This window comes from Zophobas morio, unplaced genomic scaffold (genome assembly GCF_036711695.1).
Source record: "Zophobas morio isolate AGI-343-1 ecotype UQ-CSIRO unplaced genomic scaffold, CSIRO_AGI_Zmor_V1 ptg000029l, whole genome shotgun sequence".
NCBI lineage: Eukaryota > Metazoa > Arthropoda > Insecta > Coleoptera > Tenebrionidae > Zophobas > Zophobas morio.
In genome coordinates, this window is record NW_026972134.1 from 5,723,223 (window position 1) to 5,750,096 (window position 26,874).

At 32.8% G+C, this 26,874-nt stretch overlaps 3 protein-coding genes across 4 annotated transcripts; 2 read left to right on the forward strand and 1 right to left on the reverse strand.

Annotated features, from left to right (window-relative positions):
- Positions 1 to 14,541, forward strand: LOC135137191 (DNA polymerase subunit gamma-1, mitochondrial). The gene is made up of 4 exons (XM_064066778.1): positions 1 to 69; positions 133 to 882; positions 6,497 to 7,228; positions 12,386 to 14,541. The coding sequence occupies exons 2-4, from the start codon at positions 257 to 259 to the stop codon at positions 14,490 to 14,492; spliced, it is 3,465 nt and encodes a 1,154-aa protein (XP_063922848.1). The 5' UTR covers positions 1 to 69; positions 133 to 256; the 3' UTR covers positions 14,493 to 14,541.
- On the forward strand, positions 24 to 24,441 carry LOC135137193 (probable RNA-binding protein EIF1AD). Of its 2 annotated transcripts, none has more exons than XM_064066781.1 (2): positions 24 to 132; positions 23,925 to 24,441. In XM_064066781.1, the coding sequence occupies exon 2, from the start codon at positions 23,926 to 23,928 to the stop codon at positions 24,388 to 24,390; it is 465 nt and encodes a 154-aa protein (XP_063922851.1). In that variant the 5' UTR covers positions 24 to 132; position 23,925; the 3' UTR covers positions 24,391 to 24,441. The 2 variants fall into 2 exon arrangements, with proteins under 2 accessions (XP_063922851.1, XP_063922850.1); XM_064066780.1 differs by lacking the exon at positions 24 to 132 and adding an exon at positions 23,318 to 23,538.
- Dbp21e2 (DEAD box protein 21E2) lies at positions 24,397 to 26,542 on the reverse strand. The gene is made up of 3 exons (XM_064066779.1): positions 26,453 to 26,542; positions 24,969 to 26,380; positions 24,397 to 24,523 (listed from the first exon to the last, which is right to left on the reverse strand). The coding sequence occupies exons 2-3, from the start codon at positions 26,319 to 26,321 to the stop codon at positions 24,425 to 24,427; spliced, it is 1,452 nt and encodes a 483-aa protein (XP_063922849.1). The 5' UTR covers positions 26,322 to 26,380; positions 26,453 to 26,542; the 3' UTR covers positions 24,397 to 24,424.
- Positions 26,543 to 26,874: the final 332 nt, after the last annotated feature.

A 26,874-nucleotide genomic window follows, 5' to 3' on the forward strand; every position in this document is an offset into this window, starting at 1 on the left:
TGACAGCTGTCAAAAGTGTCAAGTCAATCTCAATCAAAACGTCACAATTTAAGTTTGTAAACAATCAACGTGAGTTTTTTCGTAAAAAGTGTGGCAAATCTTCAAGGAAATTCACATTTGTCTTCTTTGTAGGTGAGTTGACGCGCAGCTTCACGATATTCCAATAAACTTTTCGAACGACGCTTTTCTATTCTCATACCAAGATTCTCATACATAATTCTAACCTCAAAAAACCAACACGTGAATTTTAAGGACAATGTTTAAGCACAAAACCCTACTTCTAAGTCGCCAATTACATTTAAGCAACGTTTTAAACTCTTACAAACAAGCCGTAGTAAAACATTATCTTCCAAACCACAATAGAGTAAAACTCGACATAAAAAAATCGCCACCGTCGGCACCAACCTTTGAGGTAAAATTAGGCCCTCGCCTTAATAATTTAGACATACAAATGTTGTCACCGAACATTTATAAGCAAGTTTTCTCCTCCAACTGTGATACCCAGAAGCACGACACGTTAATTGTAAATCAGTGCCGACAAGCCCTCGAAAAACACAACATGAAGAAGACTAATAATGAGCACATGCGCGATGTGGAATTTAGAATACCACCACTTGAAGGGAAGGATATTGTGGAACATTTTCAAAATATAGGCGAGGAGCAGTTGAAGCCCTATCGTGATTTAGTTGAGGTTTTGTTGACGGAGATACCGAAAGCTCCAGACAAATGGCTCATGCAGCAAGGGTGGACTCGATATGCTCCTGGAGTGGAACCAGAGCAAGTGCCATACCCACTGGAAGAAGCACTGGTTTTTGATATTGAAGTGTGTCTGGCGACGGGGAAGACGCCCACCTTGGCGACAGCTGTCAGCAGTAAGGCATGGTATGAATTTTTATTTAAAAAGCGAATTAAATTTTGACAAATCAAAGACCATAAAAAATGTCAGGAACACACTAGCATATTTTTACTTTAAATGTCTTATTCTAAAGATTATGTTGAAAAAATTTATTGTGGTTGTACTATTATAATTTCTTTTATTTAATCTTATAGGAGTATTTCATAAGAAATAGATAATTACTGTTGTATGTAGCGTCATTTTGTGGAAAAATGTAGCTCTTTCGTTTTCGTTTGTGTTTGGTCTGCCTATTTGTTGGAAGTTTGTTGGTCTTTAAAACTCCCTTACATATTAATCTAAAATTTTAGATGTAATTTATCTTTTCGTCCCTTGCAAAACATCGTTTCATCTTAATTTTTTATTTTTAAGTTACTCTCCCTCAGAAACAAGGTTTGAAATTGTTATAAAACTGTATTAACTAAGACATATTTTTTCTTCCAGAAATTCATCGCACATCCGCAAATAATTGCATAAATTTTAATTGATCAATGTAACTATTACTATTATTCTTTCATATAGTATGCCCGAAAAAATACTTGCATTCATTTCTTATGACAATTGGTACGAAAGCTCTTGTTCTAATTGCGTACTTTTTATATTTACAACCAACACATATCTCTTATCTGAAGATTTGTCTTCTCCATTTTCTGCTTCTTATCGTAGTTCTGACGTCGTTTTCCTTGTTCTGTTTGATGTATAATTTATTCATAGATGGTTAGATTTGGAAGTAAATTCTTCTACCTACCTACAATAAGTTGAGCGGATAATGTTGCGCCAGTGAATGGTATATTGATCTTCAAGAATTTCTTAATATTGATTAATTATTAGAATCTGGATATTCGAGAACCTCTTTAAACCAATAATTTAAGCGGTTTATTTTTGGAATTCCTTGATGTGCAAAATATCTTCAAAAACTGAATATGCCCTAAGAACTTCCTTCGTTCCTGAAGAAGAGTCCAACAAATGTGTTTATTTTATGATTTTATGTATTTTTTGTGTGGGCTGTTAAAGTACAAGTAAAGAATCATGCTATGTGTATGTTTCGAGTGGGTTTTTCCAAAAAATGTTGTAACAGCGTCGTCAACATTTTAGCAATGCTTGAATTTAAATAGGTGTAGTGCAATATGTACTAATAATAACAGTACATTATTTTTTAAATTTCTGGAAAATGGAGTGAACCGTTCTTGATTTGATCAATAAAATAAATTGTTCCAATAACAAAAATTAATTAATGAGCTGCATATAATAATGTATGGTGTTCGCAAAAAAAATTTGGATAAGTAGGGTAAAAAATAAAGCGGGTTCATAAACGACAAGTATAGCAGTATGTTATTTTATGGAAGTTAAATAACATTTACTATGCAAAATTCTTGTTAGTGGGGATGATCAGACAAATTTTCGACAAACGGACGGAAACGGAAGACCCACTTTTTCATACTCTAGGGATCATGATACGTCGATAAAACATGAAATTAGCGATTTACTGCATTCTATTACAATAAAAATTAATTGCTTTAAAACTTGAAAGTTTGCAAATTTCTGGATATTTGAAATATATACTTGATTTATCGTTCCTCCTCATTGTTATTGCCCAAGATTTATAGGTACTTTTGATGAAACTCTATGGTCGACTGTTGAGTTCCTCTGCTTATTTGTAACGTTGAATTGTGTCCTCAATATACCATCTAATGCCGTAACGCTAGACAGCTTTAGTTTTCTACGGGTTGTGTTTGATTCATTTTTATATATGGACAGTTTGAGCAGATTATTCATTCTTATTCTCGAAACTACCGCACCGATTGTTGTCAAATTTTGCATGAATATTAGAAATACACTGCCCCGCAAAATTTTATTTTTTTTAAGTTAATCTTGTTGTTTTTTCCACTTTGGTCTGTCTGTCTGGTGTCTGTATCCATTTTTATTAGACACGTGATCTGTGAAACTGCTGGACCGATTGTTGTCAAATTTTGTATAATACAAATATCATGTAGATGGTTACATGCTAACCAAAATTTTGCTAATCATCCCCACCAACAATTTGATGACGTCATATCAATGAACCATATTTTAAAATTGTTTGAATGTTATACAAAAATATAGTCCTATACATACCTATAGTGTACGAATCGGCTTCAGTTTTTTCCCTAAATGTTCAAATTTTCGCAAAAACGTTGTGGGTTCGATGCCGAAATTGGCCCTTTGCTTTTTTTTTCTTACATTGGTAATACCGGGTGACCATTTTAGTTCTCTGTTTTGAAAAGACAAACTCGTTCAAATTAAACTAATTTCTATATATTTAACATTATTATGTTATTACCTAGTGCTGAAAGACATTTTATCTTAGTTATGTGTTTTAAATATATTGTAGATTGTCCAAATGGTGCAGGAGTTGCGGGGGTGTTATTTATGTCCCTGGTTTTTACTTTACAGCGGTTATTACAGCCTTCGACCAATTTTTTCATTGATCAAATTAAGAAGCTCATTTTCTATAAAATTTGAGAATACCCACGTTTTTACTTCCCGAGTGTAAGCAAAGGAAGTATTGTAATCGAGTCCGTTGGCCGACTTTCTACTTTTACGTTTTCTCGACATTTCATGACCCCTAGAGGACGAAGAAATAGGTCTCCCGTTTATTAGATAGCTAATCTCCGAAAGTACTGGACCGTTTGTGAAATTTTGTAGTTAAATGTAAGTACAAAATTTCATAATTTCATATTCAGGAATATCATGTAGATGGTAAAACGCTAATTAAAATTTGTCTTATCATCCCCACCACTAATACGATGACGTCACTTCAAAATTGTACATAGTAAATGGGTTTTAAATTGTATAAAATAACATAGTCCTACACATGTAGTATATGACTCCGAATCACAGACTGCCCCTCCTCCGAATTGAGTTTTTACCCGAAACGTCCAGTTTTTTGGAAAAAAAATCAAAATTATAAAACAACATTTTGCAATTTAATTTTGAATCTGCAAAACCGAATGCTTTGAAATTTTGGAGATGTTTTAAATTTATCTCAAGCATGGTAAATTTTTGATGAAAATGTATTTGCCCATCCCCCTAAAAATTTGATGACGCCGCCGCAAAAATTTGATGAGTGAATTCTATCCAAAATATCATGAGTTTTTACTTGTCACTCCATTTTCCCGAAAATGTGAAAATACAAACGTCTTTCTTTAATAAGAATTATAATAATTTTATTCAGAACATTTTGTCGATTAGTTAATTACTAGTTTATTGTTTTGATCCTCTGTTTTGAGGAGACGAACTCATTCAAATCAAACTGATCTCTACGTGACATTCTTCCGATGTATAAACATAAACACTTTCAAGTTGTTTAAGGACGTACAGTAATGGAGTCCATTGGGCAATTTGTTACTTTCAAATTTTCTGGGTATTTCATAACCCCTAACCAAGGCCGTAGCTAAGAGGAGGCCAGGGGATGCTACCCTATATCTAGACAAGTTATAATTAACAAAATGTGAATTACAACATCCAAAAACAGAATAAAATGTAGTGTTTTATTGAATAAACGGAAGTCAGAGCAATAAAAAAGTCTGGACTGTCGGCATTGTCATCCGGTTATTCCAATTCCTAGAAAACATGTTTTAGTTTGTCTTTCACCATCACGTCTACAGGTTGTTAAGTGTTATGGCTATTTGTCTTAAATTACAAGTACTATACAGGATGTTCCTTTTATCTGTTCACGCCTAACAGTTTTTACATAGGCAACATATTATACACCCCAGAGCCGACTTCGTCCAATTTTTTTTTTTTTAATAAGCAATCATAGCAATCACAAAAAAATGACAAAGATGTCAATGCCAAATAATGACAAAATTGAAAAAATTAATACGAAAAAAACATGATAGGCATACAGTCGTCACGTTTCCGACAGCGAGGGAAGTACTGTCTAAGCTCTTTAGACCAATTTTTATTTAATTATGGTCAAATAATAGTAATAATATTCATATTCAAAACATTTTGTTCCATTGTGGTTCAATTAATAATTTTAGTCCTCATTTTGCAATATTTAAAACGATTTCTTGAAAATTTCCTTACTCTTGTAGGCTCGCCCTCAGAGCCACTAGGGAACTGTTTTGCATGCGATTACTTTCGTTACAATGTGGCCAATTATTATACTCAATGTATTATATTTGGCCTTTTTTTTAATATAATTCTCTACGAAAAAGTACCATTTTGAGCATGTTTACTTTCTTCCTGTAGAAAGAAGATTACGAATATTAAGAAAGAAAGAAACGTCAAAAAATAAGCCCCGCCCACCCACCCAACCTCAATTGTGATTATTTTTTGTATTCGTCGTGAGCCAGGGGGCGGAGCTTATGTGCAAAAGCAGTATTTTCTTATAAAATTTTACCATTTTAGACTTGTTTTCAGTTTGTTGTTACGAAAAAAAATTACGTATACTAAAAAAAGTTCAATATAAGCCCCGCCCATGCATAAAAAAAATCATCGCAGTTGAAATAGGGCGAGTAGGCGGGGCTTACATTTTGTCCTGATTTTCTTACTGTACGTAGCTTTCTTTTCACAACCAAAGACAACACAATAAAATTGGTATTTTTTAAGCAAATATGGATTTTGCAATTACGCTCCGCCCCTCGGTCTGACAAGGAATGAAAAATTAATCGGAATTGAGATGAGGGTGGGTGGGCGGGGCTTATATTTTGCCCTATTTTAATATACATTTCTCTACGAAAATATACCATTTTGAGCATGTTAATACTCATGTAAAGGGGTTAGTACTTGATAAGATAAGACTGATTTTGGCAAATGACATATCCTCTGGGAAAATAGGGGGCGGGTGGGCGGGCCTAGTATTTGTCAAGATAAAACTGATTTTGCCCATATTAATCTTGTAAATACTTGTGAAATTTAAAGATGTTAAATTGTAAATTTTCTAGTCCTCTTGTGTGAAGTATTTATTTGTTTTATTTTATTTACTGGTGTTAATATGTAACAAATACGTTAGTAAAATAAATCACTCACTGCCTTTTTCATTCTAACACGCTTTTTTTTCTTGGCCCTTTGGACCCATACAACAAATATTTAAAATTGTGTCTTCCTCAAATTTTTCAAAATGCAAAAAGTAATTGTTCCAACCACTGCATAAATCCCAAACTCGTACGTGATAACGCAATCGTCAAGAATCGATTTTCGTCGGTGTTGTGCCACGAAAAGGACATAATATTATGTGGGGATCCCGGAGCCACGTCCCTTTCCAAAACCGACGGCTCGACCTCCTCATTCGCAATAACAGTGTGCTGAATGTCATACAAATTGAACTCTCTTTTTGCAACGACCCCAACAAATTATACCTACAAATTCACCTTTACTTTAAAAAATACACCACGCATTCACCAACTTTGTAGGGCACCACGCAATTTTAATAACGGGTTTATTATGATGCAACGTCAGAATCTAAAAACAAATTATAGCATAGTTTTATTTATTTCCCTTATTCAGTAAAGAAAATACTTATTTTGTTCTATTTGAAAAAATTATCTGATATGAATCTGCTAGTGTGTTTCATCTACTCGTAGATCTTCATTTCTGAATTCGACATTTAATCTTTAGGTACGGTTGGGTTAGCCAAACCTTACTCGACGGAACAAGCAAACCAGTAACCACTCACCAATACACTACCAACCAACTAATCCCCATCGAAAGCACCCCAACAGACACCGGTTTAAAATTAACAGAACACATGAAGAAGCCCAAAGTTATCATAGGCCACAACGTCTCATACGACCGCACCAGAATCAAAGAACAGTACTGGCTTCATCGCACCGGAACTCGATTCATAGACACTATGAGTCTCCACGTTTGCGTCAGTGGCCTAACCAGCTACCAACGTGCAGTTCTCAAATCAGGAAAAAGCGAAGAAGAAGACGACGACTGGAAAAACTGCAGCTCTTTGAACAGTTTAGACGAAGTACATAAGTTGTACTGCGGAGGAGCTATTTCGAAAAAAACCAGAGACCTTTTCGTAGAGGGATCGTTAAGTGACGTCATAAATGAGTTTCAAGGAGCCATGAAGTACTGTAGTGATGACGTGATCGCTACGTACAATGTGTTGAAGGTTTTGTTTCCTATGTTCATGCAGCGTTTCCCGCATCCGGTTACGCTGGCGGGGATGTTGGAGCTGAGTACGGCTTATTTGCCTGTGAATAACAATTGGAATAGGTATATTGATAATTCGGAACAAGCTTACGAAGATTTGGATATAGAGAGGCAGGTGTTGTTGGCACGAAGGGCTGATCAAGCGTGTCAGCTGCTACATGGCGAAAAATATAAGGAAGATTTGTGGTTAGTATGAGAGATCTAAGGAAAAATATCATGTTTTTTTTTAATAATAATAATTAGTTCAACCAGATATAGTGCTCAATTACATAAATTAGATGTAGGTGCAAAGTTAAAAAAGAAAACAAAAACAATGAATTCAGCTGATTAAAAAACAAGAAAGAAAAGAAATGATAGAACTCAGCCAAGTTTTTAGACGATGAATAATATTGCTAAGTACTACTGGTAATCTAATTAATATATTAGTTCGACACGATTACAATAGAACACGACATTATTTCTAACACTTAATTTAGGCAGCATACATTAATTTCCGCACCCGTGCCCACCAATCATAAGAAGACACATTCAAACTGGTCCCAAGATCATAGATCTAGGGAAAACCATACGATTTGATTTTATTTATATTGTGTGGTCTGAGCACTTTTTTTTTATTGGAACCAATATTTTAATTTTTAGAGTTCTCCAGTTTTCGATTTTCCGATTTTTCAATTATTCCATTTTTTGCTTTTTAGTTCCTCGATTTTGGAATTTTTTGAGTTTCAACTTTTAGTTTTTTAATTTTTCAATTTGTTTTTTTTTAATATTTCAATTTGTTTTTTTTTTCAGCAAAAAAACAAATTTATCCAAACTAAAATACTGGAAGATCGGAAAATTGTAACAATGAAGAATTAAAAAAGCGAAAAACAAAAACAGAAATTAGAAAAATCCAAAAATTTTAAATTGAAAAATTAAAAAATAAAAAATCTCGAAATTGAAAGATCAAAAAATCGACAAACCAACAAGTTTTTCAATTTTGAAGTTTTCAAGTTCTTGATTTTCAATTTGCTTCTCAATTTTGTATTTTTTAATTTTCCAACAAAATGACAAATTTATTCAAACCGAAATTTTGAAAAATTGAAAAATATAAAAATCGAAAAATTGTAACATTGAAACGTCTAAAGATTATAAAATTGAAAAATAAAAAATTGAGAAATCGAAGAATTGAAAAAATAAAAAAAACTTGAAAAAACCAAAAAAATGACAACCAAAAAATGAAACTTGAAATTCGAAAAAATTAAAAAATGAAAATTCGAAAAATGAAAAAATTGAGAAATTGAACAATTGGATAATTGAAAAAACAATTGAAAAATCGAAAAATTGTAATATTGAAACCTGAAAACACCGATTAATTCAAAATTGAGATAGTGAAAAAACGAAAAACAAAAATTTCTGTAAATAATCAAAAATTCTTATTTCAAAATCCAAGAATTTTAAAATGAAAACCGGAAAACTAAAAAATTAAGAAATTGTAAAAGCGAAAAATGGAAAAATTGTAACATCGAGAAAACGAAACACTGAGAAATCGAAGAATTGAAAAAATACAAAATCTGGAAAATCGGATAATTGAAAATCCAAGAATTGTACAATTGAAAAATAAAAACCCTTATTATTTGAAAAAAAGTGAAAAATTAAAAATGAAACATTTACAAAATCGTAAATTTGAAAAAAAAATTAAAAGTGTAATAATTGAAGAAATGAAAAATTGAAAAACCAAACTGGAAATATCGAAAAATCTCGAATTTGAAAGATCAAAAAATCGAAAATTCAATCAATCAATCAATTTTACAGTTTTCAAGTTCTTAATTTTCAATTAGCTTCTCAATTTTGTATTTTTTAATTTTTCAACAAAATGACAAGTGCAATCAAAATGAAATTTTGCAAAATCGACCGAAACATTAAAAAATGCAAGAATTAAAAATCGAGAAATCGAAAAATGTACAAACAGAAACATTTCTGCAACTTTTCGATATAAAATTTTTCAAATTCTCGATTTTTGGGACCTCATTTTCTCGATTTTCCATTTCTAAATTGTTCAACAAAAGGACAAATTTATTCAAACCGAAATTTTGAAAAATTGAAAAATACAAAAATCGAAAAATTGTAACATTGAAACGTCTAAAGATTATAAAATTGAAAAATAAAAAAATCGAGAAATCGAAGAATTGAATAAATAAAAAAAACTTGAAATATCGAAAAAATTAAAAAATGAAAATTCGAAAAATGAAAAAATTGAGAAATTGAACAATTGGATAATTGAAAAAACAATTGAAAAATCCAAAAATTGTAACATTGAAACCTAAAAACCCTGATTAATAAAAATCGAGATAGTAAAGAATTGAATAAACGAAAAACAAAAGTTTCTATAAATAAATAATCAAAAATATAAAAATTCTTATTTCAAAATCCAAAAAATTTAAAATGAAAACTGTAAAATTAAAAAATTAAGAAATTGTAAAAGCGAAACATGGAAAAATTGTAAGATCGAAAAGACGAAACACTGAAAAACCGAAAAATTTAAAAACTGAGAAATCGAAGAATTGAAAAAATACAGAAACTGGAAAATCGGATAATTGAAAATCCAAGAATTGTACAATTGAAACATAAAAACCCTAATAATTATTATTTGAAAAAAGTGAAAAATTAAAAATCGGAAAATTTAAAAATGAAACATTTACAAAATTGTAAATTTGAAAAAAAAGATTGAAAGTGGCATAATTAAAGAAATGAAAAATTGAAAAACCAAACTTGAAATATCGAAAAATTGAAAAAATTGGCAAACTGAAAATTGGGAACGAAAAAAGCAATTAAAAATGGAACAACTGAAAAAAAGATAGAAACTGTAAAATGGAAAATTGAAACCTGAAAAAGTGATAAATAAAAAATCGACAAATTGTAAAATCTAAAAAACGAAAAACTGTACAATTCAAAAGACGAAAAATTGAAAAATTAAAAAGCAAACTGGAAAATCGAAAAATTAAAATATCTACAAATTAAAAAATCGAAAAATACAAAAAATTTGCTAAAAAATTCAACAATTTCGTAATGAAAATCGAAAAGTTAAAAAATCGACAAAACGAAACAATTTACAATTTTTCGATGTAAAAATTTTCAAATTCTCCATTTTTAATTCTTCATTTTCTCAATTTTTCATTTTTTAATTGTTCAACAAAAGGACAAATTTATTCAAACCGAAATATTGAAAAATCGGAAAATTGTAACATTGAAACGTCTAAAAATTATAAAATTGAGAAATCGAAGATTGAAAAAATAAAAAACTTGAAAAAACCGAAAAAATGACAGTCAAAAAATGAAACTTGAAATATCGAAAAATTTAAAAAATTAAAATTCGAAAAATGAAAAAATTGAGAAATTGAAAAATCTAAAAATAATGTTGAAACCTGAAAACCCTGACCCTGATTAATTAAAAGCGAGATAGTAAAAAATTGAAAAAAAAAAACGAAAAACAAAAATTTCTATACAATCGAAAAATCCAAAACTTTAAAATGAAAACCGGAAAACTAAAAAATTAAGGAATTGTAAAAAAGTAACATGGAAAAATTGAAAAATTGTAACATCCAAACGACGAAACACTGAAAAACCGAAAAATTTAAAAACTGAGAAATCGAAGTATTGAAAAAATATAGAAACTGGAAAATCGGTTAATTGAAAAGCCAAGAATTGTACAATTGGAAAATAAAAACCCTAATAATTATTTGAAAAAAGTGAAAAATTAAAAATCGGGAAATTTAAAAATGAAACTTAAAAATGAAACAATTATAAAATTGTATATTTGAAAAAAAATTAAAAATGGAATAATTGAAGAAATGAAAAATTAAAAACCAAAAATTGAAAAACCAAACCGGAAATACAAAAAACTGAAAAAAATTGGCATGCCGAAAATTGGATAACGAAAAAAGCAATTAAAAAATTGAGCAAGAGAGAAACTGCAAAATCGAAAATTTCTAACATTGAAACCTGAAAAGGTGGTAAATTAAAAATCGAGAAATTGAAAAATCGAAAAAACGAAAAATTGTAAAGTTCAAAAGATGAAAAATCGGAAAATACAAAAATTTTACTGAAAAATCCAATAATTTCATAATGAAAATGGAAAAACTAAAAAATCGGAAAATCTAAAAACGAAACCCGGAAAAATCGAAAAATTAGCAATTAAAAAACGACTAATTTAAAAATCTCGAATTGAGAAATCAAAAAATTGAAGAAACGAAACTATGTATTAGCAATTACATACTTGGAAGTACCTTATTTTTAATTTTTCATTTTCTCAATTTTTCGTTTTTTAATTTTTCAACAAAAGGAGAAATTTATTAAAACTGAAATTTTAAAAAGAAAAAAAATCGGAAAATTGTAACACTGAAACATCGCAAATTGTAAAACTGAAAAATCGAAAACGAAACATTGAAAAACCGAACAATTTAAACATTGAAAAATTCAAGAATTGAAAAAATAAAGAAACTCAAAATCGAATAATTAAAAGGTCAACAATTGAAAAAGGAAAAATGAAAAAAACTGAAAAATCGAACAATTGCAAAATTGAAAATCAAAAATGGAAAAAACGAGACTTGAAACAACGAGAAATTTAAAAAATTGTAAACTTAAAACTTGAGAAATTGAAAACTTCGGTAATTGAAAAAGCAAATGAAACTCTGAAAAATATAAAAAAAAGTGAAACTGTAAAATCGAATTGTAATATTGAAACCTGAAAAACTTAAAATATAAAAATCCAGAAATAAAAAATACGGAATACAAAATTTTCTAAAAATAGAAAAGTCGACAAATTGTAAAATAAAAATCGAAAACTAAAAATTTAAAAAAACGAAACGCTGAACATAAAAAAATAAAAATTGAAATACCGAAATATTGAAAAAAATAGAGGAATTAAAAAATCAACAATTGAAAAATCGAAAAAACGAGAAACTTTCAAATCTAAAAATTATAACATTGAAACCTGGAAAAACTGACGAATTAAAAATCGAGAAATTGAAAAATCGACAACAAAAAATTAAACAATGCAAGAACTCCAAAATAAAAGTAGACAAACTGAGAAACCCCAAAATCGAAAAGCCAAGAATCTTAAAAACTTCAAAAATTAGCAATAATATTCGACTTTGGGCCAGTTTGAATTTAGCGCCGATGTACTTTGTTGTGACTGGTGGACACGGCTGCGGTAATTAATGTATGCTAATTTAGGCGCCAAAAATAGATGTAGTCTGGTTACTGACTAAACCATACAAAAATTTTATGTTGGATATAGTGACGAAATTCAAAAACATGATATTTTTCTAGTCGGAAAGTAGAGTTACATTTTCCTGTCGTTGACAGGTTGTGGGACCAAGATTGGACCGTAAAGTATCTCAAACTGAAGAAAAATCCACCCAAACGAAAGAACATTGAAATAGCAGCAACCCAAGACGAGGAAAATGAAAAAACTGATCCTCCAGCTGCAAAGAAAATCAAATTGAAGAAAAAGCCAAGCAAATCGAAGAACATTGAAACGCCCTCTATCGTACATGTCGAAACTGAAGAAATACATCCCCTAGAAGAAAAATTTCGATATTTAAAGGAAACGCGAAGTCTATTATCGAGTGCGAACTCTCACCTTCCAGGTTACCCGAACTGGTACCGGAAATTATGCACAAAATCAGATTCTTCGCCTGATTGGGTTCCAGGACCTAATCTAATTAGCACGTCCAAGCAAATCACACCAAAGATTCTATCATTAACGTGGGAAGGGTATCCTTTACACTACGTGAGAAATAAAGGTTGGGGCTTCCTAATACCGTTTACCGATAATTTAGACGTTAGCACAAACTTCCCATTAAAGCAGCTCCTAGAAAAATGTCCCTTGTTGGTGATGAAATCGAAAGAGGGTCCGACAGACGATACGTTAACCAACATAAGTAATATAGTCCAGGATAGCTTGATCCGTAAAGAATATTACTCTAAACTGAAAAAGGATAAAACTGGAGGACACTACAAAGGTACAGGCATTTGGTGCAACACCGAAATCGAAGACTGTTGTTTCTTCATGAAGTTGCCTCATAAAAACGGACCGGCCTACAACGTGGGCAACCCTTTAGCAAGAGATTTCTTGAACAAGTTCTCCGAAAACGTCTTAGCGGGTGATACAGAAAGTGCTGAATTAGTGTTATCCATCGCTCGGATGTTGTCGTACTGGCGTAACAACAGAGCCCGGATTTACGACCAGATGGTAGTTTGGCTGGACGAGAATAATCTCCCCAAGAACTTACAAGGAACTGGACAATACGGCGCAATAATCCCTCAAGTCGTGGTTTGTGGCACTTTAACCAGACGAGCTGTCGAACCCACATGGATGACCGCTTCCAACGCCCAGAAAGACCGAGTCGGGTCGGAACTAAGAGCCATGGTGCAAGCTCCACCTGGGTACAATCTAGTCGGCGCAGACGTGGATTCTCAAGAACTGTGGATAGCGTCAGTGATCGGAGATGCCCACCATGCTAAAATGCACGGGGCTACACCTTTTGGGTGGATGACGCTGAGCGGCAACAAATCTGACGGTACCGACATGCATAGCATGACTGCCAAAGCCGTAGGAATCTCAAGGGACCACGCTAAAGTCATCAATTACGCCAGAATTTACGGAGCTGGACAAAACTTCGCCGAGACGCTCCTCAAGCAGTTCAACCCCTCGATGTCCGAAGCGGAAGCGAGATCCAAAGCTACGAAAATGTTCGCGTTGACGAAGGGCAAACGCATTTACTTTCTCAAACCGGAGTTCCGAGAGGACTTTCCAGACCAAGCGTACTCCAAGTGGCAGGCTTTCGAAATCGCCAAGATCTGCGGCAAACATGTCGACGACGTGTTCGTGAAACCCAATTGGGTCGGTGGTACGGAATCCGCGATGTTTAACAGATTGGAGGCGATTGCTAACAGCCCGAATCCGTCGACTCCGTTCTTGAACGGTTGCTTGAGCAGAGCTCTGGAGCCGAAATCGACCGGAGAAGATCGGTACTTGCCGACGCGAGTGAACTGGGTCGTACAGAGTGGGGCGGTAGATTTTTTGCATTTGATGTTGGTGTGTATGAGGTGGATTATGCGGGATAAAGCGAGGTTCTGTTTGAGTTTTCATGATGAGGTTAGGTATTTAGTTCCGGAGAAGTATAAATATCAAGCGGCGCTTGCGATGCACGTGACGAATCTCTTAACGAGGACTTTCTGCTCGGTTAGGTTAGGTATTAATGATTTACCGCAGTCGGTAGCGTTTTTCTCGACGGTGGAAGTAGATACAGTGTTGAGGAAGGACGCGAAGCAGGACTGTAAAACGCCGTCTAATCCACACGGGTTGGAAAAGGGGTATAATGTTGGGAATGGGGAGTCGCTTGATGTGTACGAAGCTGTTAAGAAGGCGAGGGGGAAATATAGCTCTTGGTATGAACAACTGCGATAATAAAACGAGTTCTATGAAAGATAAGTTTGTTAATAAAAGATTCCGTTAATGTTTTGTATTGATTTGTGCCTACCAGATGTCTTTCGCGTGATACTTTTATTCTTTAAAACCCTGAAACGGTAAAAAAGGAACGTATTTATATAAAAAAAATCATTCTTTTTTTTTTTAATGGTGAATTTTGGATGGACCTCTGAGATACCACGTGTTCCTTTTATTTGATACAACTCCTGGAACTTTTTTATTTTTAAAGGTAAACATATACTATACATAGTCGTTTGAAAAAATTTGTATCATTTTAAAAATTCACTTATTTGTTGCTTTTGATTTTTTTAGAAAAATCAATATTTCCATTTATGAAAAAATATACCTAGTGTTCCATAAAAACAAATAAAGTTGACGTCATTTCCGGTTCTACCGGAAGTGATAATAAAAATGTGAGGTTGCCATCACATAGATCTTTTAAAATGATACCAATTTGCCCCAAGAACTGCAGTTTATCTTTAAGAATAAATAAGTTACAGGGGTTGGATCAAATAAAAGAAACATCCTGTATACGTATACAATGTGTACTGAACATTTATTATTCTTCATTTTAAAAGGAATAACAGTTCCTGTCTTTGACCAAATATTTTGGTTTTGCACTTAATAAAGACTCCCGATAAGTTTCGCTTCGTTAAAAATGTCTTCATCTTTTTTTCGTGTTACAACTAGCGAATAATCGATTTCTTCGTCATAACTCAAGTAATTGCAGTGTCGGGTTGTGCCGCCGGGACACCGGGAAATTTCCCGGTGGACCCCAAAACAGTCTACTTTTTTTTTGTATACAATTATTTACATTTTTTATATATCCGGGATGCTACAATTTCAAACGCTATAAATATTCCTAAAAATATAATATAAAAAGCTATATATATATGTAAATATCGAGGGGTTGGTCACTAGGCCAAAATAACGTACAACCTAATTCCAATTCTGGCATTAGCAATTCCATTTTGAAAAAAATCCACCAATTCCACTGTAATGCCAATAATTCCGCCGATAATTCCATTTGAATGCCAAAAATTCCATAAATTCCACCCTAATCACAAAAAATTCCACTAATTAAAAAAAATAATGTCTTCAATTCCACTCTTTCCGTCTCATTCACTCAACCTCGTGGTGTTTTTAAAATAAGAAATTGAATTTGTATTTATAATTTTCTCAATATTTTTTTTCCGCAGAAATTGAAATATTTTAGTATAGACTATACAAACTAAATTGTAATTTATAAAATAAGTATATATTGAACAAGTACAAAAATAAATACACTTCTGTAATAAAATTAAAAAAAAAAGAAAGAAAACAAACAAAATATCTCGAAAAATATAATACCAATTATTTTTAAATCTATATACTCGGTCCGTGCTAATTCGTTTGCTTTCTTTTGTTAACAGCCAGACCAAAGAAGTCAAGCGTCGGTTTTACGACTTATTACGAAACATTTGACCACCATTTTGTAGATTACGTTTTCTAGATCTTTCATGACCCCTACAATACGAAGGAATAGGTCTCCCGTTTCCGTCTGTCTGTCTGTCTGTCCGTCCGTCCGTTCGTCTGTCTCCCGCCCCGGATTTTTATTAGACAAATATTCTGCGAAGGTACTGGGTCGCTTGTTGTCAAATTTTGTATTCATATTAGGAATATCATGTAGATAGTAAAACGCTCACCAAGATTTGTCTAATCATTCCCACCAATAATGTGATGACGTCACTTCAAAATAGTCCTATACATATAGTTTATGACTCCGTCTTGAGTGTTTACCCGAAACGTCCAGATTTTTGGAAAAAAATCAAAAATATCATTTTGCAATTTAATTTTGAATCTGCAAAACCGAATGATTTGAAATCTTGCAAATATTTTAAAGCTGTGATAAGCATAATAAATTTTTAATCTTATCCCCTCCAAAAAATTGATCCTCTCTAAAATGTCCAAAATATGATGAATCTATGCTGGTGATTTATCACTCGATTCATATTTGTTGGATTTGCTTATACAGGATGACTCAAAAAAATTAATGAATGCGTTAATTTATTTTATTGATTTAATCAGGAACAAAAACCGAATACTTTGAAATCTTGGAAATGTTTTCAAGTTATCATAAGCATGGTAAATTTTTCATCAAAATCTGTTTGCTCATCCGCCCTGAAATATTGATGACGTCACCTCAAAATATTGCAGAATAAATCTTAAATGTGCAAAATATGATGATTATATACTTGTAATTTATTTTTATTATTATTTATTAATATTTTTTAGATTTGCTTATACGGAGGGTGTCTCAAAAAAAATTAATGAATCAATCAATTTATGTTTGCATCATTGCATTCATATTTTTTAGATTTGCCCTTTATTTTCTCAGAGGATATGTCATTTGCCAAAATTAGTCTTATCTTAGCAATTACTAGCCCCGCCCACCCACCCCATATTTCCTCAGAGGATTGTCCTTTGCCAAAATCAGTCTTATCTTAGCAAATAAGAAGATAGAGGGCGGGTGAACGGGGCTAGTAGTTGCTAAGATAAGATTTATTTTGGTAAATTATATCGTCTGAGAAAATAGGGGCGGGTGGGCGGGGCTAGTACTTGCTAAGATAAAACTTATTTTGGCAAATAACATACCCTCTGAGAAAATAAGGGGCGCATGGGCGGGGCTAGTTCTTGCTAAGATAAGACTGATTTTGCCTCTAGTAATTTTCTAAAAACTTGTTAAATTTAAAAGGTGTTAAATTGCAAATTTCCATAGGAACGAGTTAGGGTCAGTTCGAGTAAATTCTAGGATAGGGAAATACATGCAAACTTTGGCCCATTTTTTAGAAAAAATTATATGCTCTGTCACAGTAAGTTTTATACTCCTGAAATCTGCTTAAAAAACCCTAGAGATCCCTGTAGTTGCATTTTTGAAATTTTGTTTTAAAACTGACTTGGTGACCTAAATTATGGCGAAAAATGACGTTATCTGCAATATGACTATCTATGCATCTATCGATCACAATTAAAAAAAAAAAGACGAGATCTATAGAACACCTTATGAGAAACCTATTGCGCTTTTTAGAATTAACATAGGTCAATAAATAAGCCAGAAAAATGAGGCCATTTTATTGAAAATCTCTTGGAAAAAAACTTTGGTTATTTATTTGGACCACTACCTGCACACTGCACTTTCGAACCTGATAATGACTTTTCTAAATTATCCTACGATTTAATAATTACATTCTGAGAATATCCACCCCTACCACAAATAATAATTCATATATTACAAGAAAATTCTAGTGATAAGAATTTTGTTGCCATTCCGCATTTGTAACAGTTTTTAGTACGATATTAGTCTACCTGTTTTACTAATAGTGTTTGTTAGCTTTAGGGCCGGTTGCATAAACGCAAATCAAATTTAATCTCTGATTAAGAACAATTGTAACTATGATAATAACAATCGTTACTATGGAGTTAATCAGAGATTAACTTTGATTTGCGTTTATGCAACCGGCCCTTATAGAATTAGACTTGAAGTGTCAGCCAGCAGTGATTCAGTTTGTTGTACATTACAGCCATTTGTAAGTTTAATTACTTAGGTTTGGAAATCCAAATTTTTATTATTTGCGTAAACTTTTATACTAAAAATTTTGACCATGATTCCAGCGGATCCATATGGAAACCGCTGATGAGATTTTTACAAAAAAGAACTCTTCAAAGTCAAAATCAGTCTGTTTACTTAAAAAAAAAAATGATAAGGCACCCTATAATAAAATAGAAAACAAAAAACGTACCATTTTACCTACTACTAATTTGCCCCTTTTTTGTCATTATATATATTTAATTTTATAGAATTTCATACTCCTACATGTGTGATTTATGAAACCGTGTAGAGTTTTCACTCTAGACATCCAGATTTAGAAAAAAAAAATCAAAATTGTATAATAACATTTTACAATTTAACTTTGAAATTTGTAAAATCGGATGTTTTGAGAACTTGGCCTCTAAAAAATGATAACGTCATTTTATAATTTTGCAGAACAAATGTTTCTTAAATTTTATAGAATTACATACTTCATGTATGTGTAATTTAGAATCCGTGCTGACTTTTTCCCCTAGACATCGAAATTTTTGAGGAAAAAAATTCAAAACTGTATTTTACAATTTAACTTTAGAATGGTTAAAGCGAATGTACTAAAGTATTCCAAACTTTTGACAATTATAGGAAAGATGATAAATCGTTATTTTTTCGACAAAAAATAATGACATCATCTTAGAATTCTACCGAACAAATGTCCTTTAAACTTTATAAAATAACATAGTCCTGGATTTGTGATTTATGAATCCGTGTTGACTTTTTACCCTTGGCATCCAGATTTTTGAAAAAAAAAAAAATCAACATTGTATAACAATATTTTACAATTTAACTTTGAAATTGCAAAAATCGAATCCTGTAAATTTATGAAGATGCTTTAAAATTGTTTTGTGTCCTTTCCTCTGCTTAAGGACACAAAATCAACCAAGTTTCATTTTCTTTTAACCGCAGATTACCGCTTATAATCTTAACGTGCTAAAAGTCAATTCGGGGAAAGTACAAACATAAACAGTCGAAGTTAAGCATATACTGAGAAATTGAGAATGTCTATATTTTTTCCCTTTCGTTATCTGCTTTAAATATATTTCATATTTAAAGAAGCAGGAGTTGCGGGGATGCTAATTACGCCATTTTATTGAGGTTAACAGTTATCACAAAACGAAAATCGCAAAATCTAATTTTATAACTTTTAAAGAAGCGGAATTTGTCGGACTATACTTCAAGGGCGAGGGAAGTTCTGTCAAAATTCCAAAAACAACATAATTTTTTCAAAACACCAATGTCGCCGGTAAAATTGAAAATAATAATAGTAATGTAGGAACAACCGTTCCCTGAAAAACACGCGATCTACCTGAACGCATTTAGAATGTACCTATGTATTTAAATCTCTGTACAAATGTAAATATAGTGAACCGAGAGGTATAAGGTTATATGGCCATCATAAAATTAGTTGACCGCAAATAAATACCCCCTTTGTGTGGTTCGCACTAAGCTTACCGGTTGGCAATAAATCATCTTCTAAACATTTCTTGCTCATATTTAATAGGGCCGGCTTTCAAAGCGAGTGGTTATTTCGGAACCCTCAGCGGCTGCAGGTAGAAAAGAAATAGTGGAGTGGTGGATTTTCATATTTAGTGAAAGCCGCCCCTGAACGAAACCGCAAGAGCCGGTCGAGCTGTAGTGGACTCGTTATTTACGACCCTAAAACCTTTTCTATTGTAAACAACTTAACTTCGACACAATGGGATGATTTTATGATGGCCATATAACCTTATAGCTCTTGGTTCACTATACGTCCTATCTTTCCTCTACCTGCCCTACGCTCCTACTTTCTCTTCCAATTTGTAAAATTTTCTAAACTCTTTCTTTACCTACTTCCACCTCTCCAAAACCGAGCCTACTTGTTGACAATTTCAAAACACTCTTCCTAACTTCTCCCTCGAGCTCTCAAACCGTAAGCATCTAATAAAAATCTGAAAACCGTAACCGTCGTAGAAGTATCTCAAAATCACCAACGATACCCACAACTGGTGACCCCGACGTGATAAAAAGAAAAGAAACGTGAGTATTAGCAGTGATCGCGACGAGTGTAGTGCGGAATTTCTTCCAATTTTCAGCCTTTTGCTGCATTATCACAGTAGATATTATATATTGTACCAAAAGTCAATTAATCTCGTTGTTCACCGAAATTTCTGGATATCTAAATGTTGCTCAACAGACTGTGATGGCATAGTTCTTTTTGTTATCAAAATTTTTAACATCCAGTTTTTTTATTATTTTATTTTTTGACCGATTTTCCAGTTTTTTGAACGGAATACAGATGGGTATTTCTCACACTTGTTGGTATTATTCTTCCGTCTGAGAATATCGTGAAGTATTAAGGGTTGCCACCTTTTTTGAACCAATAAACCGGCCTTTGTAAGATAATATTAAATAATAAAAGTCACAGTGTATTTTAGGTACAAACGTATATTTTAGATGTGTACAAATATTGCTTACTATAAAATAAAACATAAATATACTTTATAAAAATAAAGAAAAATATATAATAAAATAAAATATAGTATAAAACACAAAGTAAATAAAATTCCATCATGAAACTAACTAACATACCTTCTATAAGAAAAACTACAAAATCACATTTTATGATTTGTTTCAGTATCAGTTGTAATATAGAGTTAACAGTTATCAATGACATTACACATTATTTAGTTTTTAAAATGGTATTTTCGGTTTGATTTTGCTGCTCTTATTAACTCTGCATTATTACGAATTTTTTCTTGAAATTCGGAGCAAGTCATATTTAAATTCGATCTAACACAAATTTCCGCTTTTACCATTTCTACAGTTAATCGGTTTCTGTCATCTCTCCATGCTTGATTCATAATGCTGAAAATTCTTTCAACATAAGCATTACTGCAAGGTATGGATAAGACCGTTTTTACTACTTGCTCCAAAATTGGGCTCTTTATATTTTTAAAAAACATGCACCACTTTTCGGCAGTTGAAAGTTCTTCATTGTTAATGAATGCAGGTGCTGAAGCTTTTAATATATTCAGTTCGTCGTACAGTTTGTCACCATCGGAGTCTTTTATTTTTAGTCCTATATTTGATGCAATTTTTATAATATCATCAATATTTGGGAGATCTTTATTCAGCTGTAAAATTTTAAATGATTCAAAAATATTGTCTTCAAAATTAAACCATTTTTCTAAATATGTGATCGCACCGTTATACACATCGATTGCTTCACTTTTAAATTTATTCTTGTCGTAATCTGTTAAATTTGATAAGGCTTTGTTTACTGTAAAACCAAAAAATACATCATTTTTTCGTGACATTAACTTATCTCTTAAGTTTTTCATTATGTCAAAAATATTTGTTACAACTAAATTAGACTGCTCAAGCAATTTAATTGTGTTGTAAAATATAAACAAAATATGGTGAACGAAATATATATAACACTCAGCTAAAGAAGGTGTTTTTGAAATTTCATTTTCCTGATCTTTAATAAAATTCCAAATAGTGCGATCACAATTGTCTTTGCCCTGCTCCAAAAAATAAGTTTTTATTGCATCCCAATTCAGTAAAAGGCGATCAACGGCTTGAAATAAGCTTAGCCATCTAACTGATATATGTCTTAAAACTTGATGATAATCTCCTTGTACAAACTCAAAACATTCTTTGAGAAGCTCTACCTTTTTAGCACTACAACTAAATTCGTTAAATACTTTTAACACCAAACATTCAACATCAAAACTTAATTGCTTTAAGCAATGCTTTGCAGTATTATGTAAAATATGACAATTGCAATTTGCCTTAATTATGTTTGGTTTCACGTTTTTCAATTTTTGAAAAATGGAGCAATTCTGACCATAGTTTACAGATGCATTATCCGCTCCAAAAGCAGAAATATTTTGTGTATCAAGATTTAATTGACTTAGAGCTCTTAGGATGGAATTCGTTATAGACTCAGACTTTTCGTCCGCTTGCTCATAAAAATCTAACAAACCATCCTTTACACCAGATTCTCGGTCAAAGTAGCCTACTGCCAAAGGAAAGAATTTTCTGTTGCCTTTGTTTGACGCATCAATAGATATAGAAAAAGGTAAATTTTCTTTCTTTAATTCTTTGGTTACCATTTCAATTGCGTAAGGCGCCAAGACGTTCCTTACGATTGCTTCCATTTTTGTTCGTCCTAGATGAATTTTAGAAGCAATTGCAGAATCTGTGTAGATACGACCATCTAATTTATTACCTGAAAAGTAAACAATTTATTATTCTGACGTTTTAATATTTTCGAAAGTAATTACCGCAGTCAGATGATAGGTAACTCAATCCATGTTTAACCGTGTGAAAAGTTTTGGAAATTTCGGCTATTGTGACTTTTTCAGAGTCCTTTGAGTTATCAGTTGCAAAAAACTTTGTAATCGCTGTTGACATATTGCGCGATTTGAGGGCACTAATGTGCTTTGACCCTTTTGAGTGTTGTTTGACTGCTTTAATACCATCATATTTAACATTAAATGCGATCTTACATACGATACATTTGGCCATGTTTTTATCTGCATCATGTGAAGCTAACCAAGTAGCAAAATCTTCGTTTTTTCTCCATTCTTCCTTGAATGTGCAATTTCTTAGACGCATTTTCTTCTTTGGTATATAATGACTTGTAGAGGGGCAGACTTAAGTTTCACTATCAATATCACAATCACTCATTATGTCTATTCAAATGTGAAATTCTCAAAAAGGGTATTTATATTTGCACAAAGTAAACTTACTAGCTTACTACTTGCGAGTTAAAGTAAAAATGAGCAGACTCGCGCACTGCCGAAATGACACAGCATGCAATGCAATTGCAAAACGTGTCGCACGTGCGTCTCTTGCGGTGCAGGCCGGAAGTGATATATTACAAACGTAAAAAAATTTGTTGAAACCAATATTATTCATAATAAACCGGCCTTTTTGGTACTATTAACCGGCACCCGGTCATCGGAACGAAAACCCGGCCGAGCCGGTCAAATACCGGCCGGGTGGCAACCCTAAGTATTAGTAGGGTAGGTAACAGTCCCAATTGGACTTTTTTCACTGTTCAGTTCTGTATTCAGGGTACACATCGTTTCTCCAGTGTGTAATTGACTAATTGATCACATCGTCCATTGTAAGTCCCAATTCACAATGAACGTAATTCGTAAAATTGACGTAATACGTAATAAGTAGGTACATAAACGCAAACGACTGTCTACAATGATCGTAAAATACTTTCACTAATGCGCATGCGTCTGTCAACGTTATGTTCACAGAGTGACAAGTGACCGCAGCAACAGCAGCAGGAGGCAGAAACAAAAAGAAAATGGATACAAAGAGTGCCAGTTTGTTGCTACTGTTGTTATTACGGAGGAGGAACAGGAGGGATATACCCAACCATACATACACACGTAAAATGTACATAAAGTTGAACAACTCTCCACTTTACGTTAGATTTACAGTCATCCGTAATTTGCACGCAAACGTGAATTTTACGTCATGTATTGTAGACAGTCCCGTATAATTTCATTGGCTCAGATTTACGAATTACGTATAGTTTACGAATGTTTTACGAATTACGTTCATTGTGAATAGGCAGTTGATGAATAATACAGGATTAAGTGCTTCACCTCAATATTGTTACTATAGATATAGACGTTTTCCTAGTGTCTATGGTCTCCGTTAAAACCCTGTTTTGAAAGCTATACAAGACTCCCAACACCTGATTTAACAGTCTTTTTTTTTAATTTGGTGACATATTTCCTGTATGAACACTTACTCACTAGTTGCATTTTCTTTTGCAGAATGTCTCGCAAGACCAAGAGAAAGCACGTCTTTAAGGAGGTCCTCGAGGACGACATGTCCCTTCCCGCGGACCATCAAACCATCGTCCGAATACTTAGCACCAAAGGCAACAACTTACACGAAGTCCTAGCTCCCGACCAGTCCACTTTTCTGGTATCTATGCCGACCAAGTTCCGCAAAAACGTGTGGGTTAAGCGTGGTAACTACGTTTTGGTCGAGCCCATAGAAGAAGGGGACAAAGTGAAAGCAGAAATCGTGAGAATACTAACAAATGAACACATAAAGTACTTTAAAGAAGATAACGTGTGGCCGGCTGAATTTGATGAAAAGAAAAAGAGTTGTGATGGTGCAGATGACGATTTGTTGGTGAATACGAACAGGCTTCATTTGATTGCAAGCAGTGAGGAGTCGGGTAGTGATAGTGATGAGAGTGAGGATTATAGTGATGATGATGTAAAGAAATAACGTTGGTTAGTTTTATTTGTTTTAATAAAAAAATCTATATTGCTTCTCGCATTCCTTTTTGGATTTTTTTCTGTACGATGTTGGTGATATTTCCGTCGACGTTGGGCAGTGGCTGGTTTTTCCGTACCGCTAGCTGAAATCAGGAAGAAAATTGTATATACTAGATTAGTACATGAACTAAGTTGTTAATCTAAATGTGCATACCAACTTATCTATTTATTTCTACAAAGTATGTGTTATGTTTTAAACAAGTTATAACATTTCTTATTCAAAGAAAAAAGACTACAAAGCCACAGCTTTGTTGTCTACCATAACCAAAAATACCAATTATTTTACGTAAATGATTCATTGTGTATAAGAATATCAATATCGTTTTTCTACTATTAAAAAAATTAAATGGTTCTTCTTGTTAACTGATAGAAATGCTCCAAAGTATCAAGTTTCCACGCAGTAAAGTAGTTAAAATCCAAAAAGTGAAAGAATGTTTTTACTTCCAAAGGAATGAATAACTTTTAAGTAACATTTTTACGCACATTTCTTGTTGAAAAAATACATCGTCATATGTTCTTCAAACTCACCTCAATTTGTTGCACCAACCTAACTTCCTCAGGCCCTGAAATAAAATTCGTTGCTTTGCAATCCAACGAACTTCCCAATCTTCCAATACGCCCAATCCTATGCAAATAATCGGCTGCATACACCGGAAAATCGTAATTTAAAACGTGTCCCACTTGCGTCGTATCTAACCCTCTTGAACCCACATCAGTCGAAGACAGTATTTTAGTTTCACCCTTAATGAAGCTATTCCATTGGTCGATTCTGATCGCGTAATTCATATCGCCGTTAATATTCGAACACGGAATCCCATTTTCTCTCAAAAACATCGCCAACCAATTACAGGTTGCATTCCGACTGGTGAAAATCAACATTGGATGTTTATTGGTTTTGGCAATTTGTAACAGATTTGAGGGTTTCGTCGATCTAGTCATCCTCGAGAATTTTTGTGTAATGGTGAGAAGTGGTCTGTGGATTTTTGGAGATACTAGTTGCATTAGACTTGGTTCTATAGGTTTGAGGTACTCGGGTATCGTTTTTGGCATTGTCGCCGAAACTAGGACTATTTTAGATTGTGGTAGCCGTTTAATAACTGAAAACATTCTTTCACTAAAGCTGTCATCAACTAAAGTGTCTGCTTCATCAAGAACTGTATACAGGACTTGATTTAATTTGTAAACCCCAACTGTATTTAATTTACTTATTGCTCCAGGAGTACCTACAAGGATATCTATTTCACCAAATTCAGGATTCATCATTATTTTTTTCGTTCGCCCTCCGACTATAATTTTCACATTTAAGTCAACAGATTTAGCTAACATCTCGGCCACGTCTCCAACTTGATAGGCCAACTCTCTGTTGGGTACAAGTATCAGCGCCTTAGGTGTATTTAACTCTGTGGTTTTATTATTACTCAAATTTTGAATAATGGGTAGCAAATATGAGATTGTTTTTCCACAACCCGTTTCTGCTGCTAGCAATAAATGTGAATCTCGATTCATCAGAGGAATAGCTTTAGCTTGATAACTCGTTGCTTTCTTTATATCTCGGTTACTTAAAGCTTCTATTAATCTTGAATCAATATCTAATAAATTAAAGGGAACCATTTCTTCTTCAAGGCATTTACTTTCAATTCGATGTATTACAAAACTATCTCCTTTCGATTTTGAGTGATTCCAGCCCTTAGAAATTAAAGGAATCTCGTCTAAATTGTTATATATCATGTGTTCATGGTGGTTTAAGTGTTTTCGTTTGCAACTGATGATGCATCTTGCTTCCACCGGTTTCATTTCTGGCAATCCCGAAAAAGTACATGTTTGGTTTCTGCAGACGGTAGAAACGGTTTTACAAAGTTGTCTTGTTAAACGTAACGACATTATTTTCTTGAAATTACGAAATTAAAACATATAGGTTATGTTTGAAATAATGTTGGAATCTAAAAAAAATGCGTTTAGTAATTTTATATACTGCTTCTGTCTACGCTCAATGCAGACATGCGGGAACGTACATCAGTGTAGTATAAACTGATTTTTTCAAATTAATATTGAGTTGATTTCACAAAATTCTAACCTCAAACATTTTGAAAATTAGTCACATGTACTTGTGTCAACTGTCAAAATAACATCATCAAAGTTCGATAGTGCAGTATTGAACAACATAAATGCACCAGCGTACGAACAAATAACCATTCATTGTATCAGATCTGCTACTCACGAATCGACTACCGTAAAAGTCTAAGTTGAAAAATAACACAAAAGTTTATATCAAAACTGTAAATGCCATTATTTTTGCGTCTTATTAAGATGTTAAATTAAAAATAAAGACCTGAAAGTTTCACATAATTAATGTTCTAATTTTTAAAGTCAATAGGTTACATTTATAAAAATAAATGTAGTAGGGTGTTAGGGGGCAAAGCAAAACACGTTACGG

Bases quoted from the DNA above. Each gene is read 5' to 3' on its own strand.
- LOC135137191 (XM_064066778.1), top strand. From the start codon at position 257: ATGTTTAAGCACAAAACCCTACTTCTAAGTCGCCAATTACATTTAAGC. The intron at 883-6,496 runs GTATGAATTTTT...TTTAATCTTTAG, and splicing joins GCTGTCAGCAGTAAGGCATG to GTACGGTTGGGTTAGCCAAA. The intron at 7,229-12,385 runs GTTAGTATGAGA...TGTCGTTGACAG, and splicing joins AAATATAAGGAAGATTTGTG to GTTGTGGGACCAAGATTGGA.
- Dbp21e2 (XM_064066779.1), bottom strand. From the start codon at position 26,321: ATGTCGTTACGTTTAACAAGACAACTTTGTAAAACCGTTTCTACCGTC. The intron at 24,524-24,968 runs GTGAGTTTGAAG...TCCTGATTTCAG, and splicing joins GGTTGGTGCAACAAATTGAG to CTAGCGGTACGGAAAAACCA.
- LOC135137193 (XM_064066780.1), top strand. From the start codon at position 23,447: ATGGATACAAAGAGTGCCAGTTTGTTGCTACTGTTGTTATTACGGAGG. The intron at 23,539-23,924 runs GTACATAAAGTT...TTTCTTTTGCAG, and splicing joins CATACATACACACGTAAAAT to AATGTCTCGCAAGACCAAGA.